This window comes from Nannochloropsis gaditana (genome assembly GCF_000240725.1).
Source record: "Nannochloropsis gaditana CCMP526 unplaced genomic scaffold scaffold093, whole genome shotgun sequence".
Taxonomy (NCBI): Eukaryota; class Eustigmatophyceae; order Eustigmatales; family Monodopsidaceae; genus Microchloropsis; species Microchloropsis gaditana.
The window spans coordinates 46,044-50,789 of NW_005803860.1; the positions used below are offsets into that span (position 1 = coordinate 46,044).

Genomic DNA, 4,746 nt, shown 5'->3' on the forward strand with positions numbered 1-4,746 from the left:
GTCTGTGGTATGTACACGCTTTCCGCGCCTCAACATCCGTGCTCTCTGCACACGTGCCCCTCTAACCCCCCTTCATCCATAGGACCCCGCCTCCCCTAGGCCCAGACAACTCCCACACGTCTGCCACACCATCTGCCGGGCGAAGGGGATGTATGAGAGGATGTAGTAGGACAGGGACAAGAATTGAACGATGATCATCAAGACCAACAGGGGGCCTTGCCCGGGCACGTCGGAGAAGGCGATGAGGAGGGTGAACACCAGAGTGAGGACGTACACACTGGTGCAAACCGCGCGGGTGGGGTGAAACATGGACTTGACCTGCGAGAAGGGCCCGGAGAGGAAGCAGGAACCGGCCAGGGAGATGAGGTTGCCGATCGTGTACATGACCGCAAAGGGCTCTGGGTGGCCGGTCAGGAGTTTAGTGAAGCGGAAGAAGGAACCGAACTCCAGGATCATACCCACAAGGAAGCAGCACAAGCAGCCAAAGAGACGTTGCTGCCAGGTCAAGGTCGGGCACCACCAGCACATATCTTCTTCCAGGCGTTCGCAGAAGGTTTTAGGTCGTGCTTCCACTCCCAGCAGACGGCGGGCGCTGTCCATAAAATTGGAGGAGGACGAGGTAGCAAAAGCGGCGGGCCCGCTCGAAGACGAAGAGCTAGCGCCCGGCCCCAAGCCGCTTTCCAAGTTCATTTGTCCCTTAACAAAAATTGGGCGTGTATCCTAGTTGGGCAATGCTCCGACGTGAGAGGCGAAAATTGTCAAAATAAAATTCGAAAGATGATGACGACCGACACGTTAGGCATCGCGGCCTGAAATGCAAACATGCAACGTCAACGAGCATACCTCCGCAACACTCAACCCCCTACACTGGAAAAAAATCCCGTGTCCGTGGAAGACGGTGAGAGGGGGCTCCAAAATGTGGTGAGACGGTCAGTGCGGGATAATGCGCGCCAGGGTTCAAAGCTGGTTAGTAAACAGTGACGTCGCTCAAAGCGTGCTGCTTTCTACTTCCATTTCCCCCCCCCGCTGGGTAATAAAGGGGCACTGAGATTTAATGTGTGCGAGCGCATCTATTCTGATTTTTGCTCTGCGTTCCTTTGTGTGACGTCGGTGGGGCGTGAAGAGATAGATGTCAGGTACTGTAATTCCCATGGATATCTGGGAAAGGTTCAAGTTACCTCAGAGCACATACCACATAACCACCGTGTCTCCCCCCGTCACAATACGGCCAGTCGAAGCAACCGTGTCGAACCCCCCTTCCTGGTTACGCCCGTCTCATTGCTCATCCTCTGTATCACATCGCAGGCATGAAAATCTCTAGGTTTCTCTTCATCTCCTTGGTGCCTATGATGGCCAGGAGCACGTCGATGGGAGACAGGAGACGACGCTGCCCTGCTTTTAGCTTTCTCGGGCTCACGCTACCAGCCATTCCAGACCTGCAAATGCCGACTTCACCCATCGAGGTGAAGTTGGTGTATCAGCGCGTCCTCGATCCAATGTACGTAGGTTTGTTTTGAGAGCTCCATGTCCGAGGGAATATTTCTCTCCACGGAGCCCCGGCATGAGGGATGTGGGGAATCGACCATTAATCTTTGCCTTCTCCTCTTCACGCTCGTATATATCAGACATTATGGTGACTACTGTGGACCCACACCCGAGGTAATTTTACGGCCTATTCTTCCCCTCCTTCTCCCTCTCCTTGTTCCCCTAACCTCCCGACTTTCCTCCCCTCTTTTACAGATCACCCCGGACACCGGCTGTCGCCATCCCCTCAACCTGGCTGCCTTGGACGACACGGATGAGATCTGCCGGCTGCACGATCATTTCTATTGCAAATGTGATAGCGTGTACCACAGGTATGGATGATCCCTCGTGTTGTCTATGGACGGAGGGAAAGACCTTGAAGGGGGAGGAAGAGGGCAGAAGGTGACGTATCCTGATTTGCTGCTATCACCACCTTAGCATCGACAGTCTTTCACTTCTTCTGTCGCGGTCCTTGCGTGGAAGTCATGAGTCATGTTGTCCCACGTCTGTCTCCTCTTTTCTTCCTGCCATAATTCCCAGGCAGGGCAAAAGCCCTCCCTCCTCCGCCCTGATCGCCACACGCTCCCTCTCCGCCGACTTTCGAAAGACGTACTTCGCCAATCTGGACAAGGACTATTACATGTGCGTGCACGAGGCGGATCAGGAAATGCTGGGAAAATTCGATACTTTGGTGTCTGAGGGTAAGTAGGGGAAGGAAGGAGGCAGGCAGGGAAGGAAGGGACATGAAAGGCAGACGATGGGAGGAAAGGCGACACAATGCCGGTGGGTGGCAGTACATAAAAAGCATCCAAGGCGTGTGGACGTTCCATCCTCCTTCCTGACTGGGGGTTCACGTCCAGCTCTCGGGCGTCGTCTGTATACCCCACTCTAACTCGACCCCCCGCGGCCCATTATCCCATCCCCGTCGTGCCGCTCTCTCTCTCCCTTCCCCGTGTCCCCAGGGCGCCTCCCTCCCTCCTACTGGGACCCTTTGACTCGCTGGAAGTTCGATTCTCTCCTGGATGTTTTCCGGCGCAACATGGCTGTGGACGCAGAGATCCTGGACCTGGTAAGCGGGTGGGGGATAATGGCGCGAACGGGAAAGAAGCCCCTGTCGGGACGGACGCTTGGAAGCGACTCATTTCGATCAACGTGTATCGGCTCCACAGCAAGCGCAAGATGGCCGGGAAAGAGGAAGAGCATACTGGTTCGAGGAGGACGCGGACGCGCATGCGGTGAAGCAAGGGCCTGGGGATGACGTGCCCCCTGCGCGGAGTGAAGGCAAGGGTTCGCAAGTAGTGACAGCTGCTGCAACGTCGATGACGCATTAAATTTGTGCATAGATCGAATGTAGAACATATCACTTGAGAAGGAAGCGTAAGGATATGAGCATGAAAAACTCGAATGCATGTAATGGGAAGGCACATACATCACGACGAGGTCAGAGATATCGTGCATACAATCTCAGGGCTGTACATATGTTGACGTTGAGGCTCGTCCCTTTGTTTCGAGAAGAATGGAGACACTACGCTGTAGCAAGCGTCTTAGATTCATTTCGCTCGAAACGGTGGTCCTGAAGTAAGAGGCAATCCGATAAGTACTTGGGTCCGCATCAAGCTCATGAAGCCTCGACATGCGAATAATTTGTGCAATTTTGATGGGGTTGGTGGAAAGGGCAGTTGCCAAGAGGCAACCAGGATGGGTTTACTTAGTCGCAAAAACGGCCACGGCCTGACAGCCAAACTTCCTGAATACTGCTCAGAGTAGTCGCTCGCCCATGCTGATCTAATTGCGTGCTCAGATACGATAGACTCAATGGAAAATCCTTCGTATTAATGGGGTCAGGGTCGTGGGATTAAGTTCCATCCCTCCCTCGCGGCCCATGGTCTGGTTGAACCAGGGCACTGTCTGTCAAACAAAGCCAACCACCCGACACGATACGTGACTCTCAATCTTTTATGCGTTGCTTGATGATGCCTAGGAACCACAATCCTTGCTCGGCAAAGCCATGCACAGACGAGGGTGTTACATATTACTTGGTTGATTTGGCTCGATCCCTACCTCCTGCTTGGACATACCCATTACCAAACAAAAGTAAAAGGAAAAAAGGGGATCATGTCCACCATGCTCTCACTCACCCACAACAAGTACGGCATGCATATTATTACGAATATGGAGACTTTGACGACGGTGTACTTATGTTACGGCTTCGCCCTTTCAAACCCGTTTTGTTGTGTTTCTCTCAGTAACGTCATTCCTCATCGGTGCCCCGGGGAGGTAAAGTGAAGACCTGCGGGGCTTTCATACAACTGCATTCGAAGTGCATGTCCATCCCGCATATTCGACGTACACACGCCTCACGAATGTGGACACGACGCACACATCTCTGTGATTGAACACGGGGGGTTCGAATTAATTTTGCCCTTTTGTCTTCTTCCCTTTCCTTATAGCTTTGACAGCGTCATGAAGCCCTCCCTCGCCCTCCCGAGTCTTTTGGCAACGCTCCACTTCCTCTTTCTCCTTCCGCCCTCCTCACCCTCTGCATGGGATCCACATCCCTGGCCATCAACTCCTCCGTATGTGGAAGGCTGGTATGTGCGCCTCTCAGGTCTGGAGACTGGCGATTCCATTGCCCTTGTTTTCGGTGCCTCCCTCCTCCCGCCTGCCCCTCCTCCCTCTCTCCCTCCTGTCTATCTGGCCATCCTCCATGGCGATGTCTTGACCAACAAGACTGTTGTGTACGAAAGCACGCCACCGTTGGAGGCGGTGGAGATACGGCAGAAGAACGGCCAGCCCGTCACAGAGGCTGTCGATTGGAAGGCTCCTCCGGGATTCACTTGGCGGGTGATAGATGAAGCAGAGGATGGAGCCGCAAGGCAGGCGCCCCAGGGCAGCAAAAGCACGACTTCTTCCTTCTCTCCCGAGGCGTCTTCCTCCATGAACGCCATTCAAAGGGCTCGCCACTTGTTCCTCCGAGTGACCCTCCCCACGGCCGCCTTCTGGGCCCAGATCGACATCCCTCCCTGGAAGTACGACGGTCCCCCGCGTCCTCACTCGTGGACCGACGTCGTGGACGCTGTCCCCTTACACTGGTACATTCATTCCCTCTCTTCCCGGGTCGTGTACGCCCGCTTGGAGTTGAAAGAGGAGGGGAGGCAGGAGGGGGGGAGGGCGGTGGAGGGGAAGGGAGGAGGGAGGGGAAAGAGGATAATCGAAAGTCAC

The 4,746-nt window shown here is 54.5% G+C and overlaps 2 protein-coding genes across 2 annotated transcripts; one reads left to right on the top strand and one right to left on the bottom strand.

Annotated features, from left to right (window-relative positions):
* Positions 1–72: 72 nt before the first annotated feature.
* NGA_0525400 (vesicle transport protein) lies at positions 73–690 on the bottom strand (the record flags this gene model as incomplete). The annotated part of the gene is made up of 1 exon (XM_005855806.1): positions 73–690. The coding sequence occupies one exon, from the start codon at positions 688–690 to the stop codon at positions 73–75; it is 618 nt and encodes a 205-aa protein (XP_005855868.1).
* Positions 691–1,279: 589 nt separating this feature from the next.
* NGA_0525000 (uncharacterized protein) lies at positions 1,280–3,470 on the top strand. The gene is made up of 6 exons (XM_005855802.1): positions 1,280–1,498; positions 1,626–1,659; positions 1,741–1,856; positions 2,065–2,225; positions 2,487–2,593; positions 2,694–3,470. The coding sequence occupies exons 1-6, from the start codon at positions 1,308–1,310 to the stop codon at positions 2,853–2,855; spliced, it is 771 nt and encodes a 256-aa protein (XP_005855864.1). The 5' UTR covers positions 1,280–1,307; the 3' UTR covers positions 2,856–3,470.
* The last annotated feature ends 1,276 nt before the right edge of the window (positions 3,471–4,746 follow it).

Excerpts from the sequence above, each read along its gene's own strand:
- NGA_0525000 (XM_005855802.1), top strand. The coding sequence starts at position 1,308 with ATGAAAATCTCTAGGTTTCTCTTCATCTCCTTGGTGCCTATGATGGCC. Across the intron at positions 1,499-1,625 it reads CAGCGCGTCCTCGATCCAAT|ACATTATGGTGACTACTGTG; the intron begins GTACGTAGGTTT and ends CGTATATATCAG. Across the intron at positions 1,660-1,740 it reads ACTGTGGACCCACACCCGAG|ATCACCCCGGACACCGGCTG; the intron begins GTAATTTTACGG and ends CCTCTTTTACAG.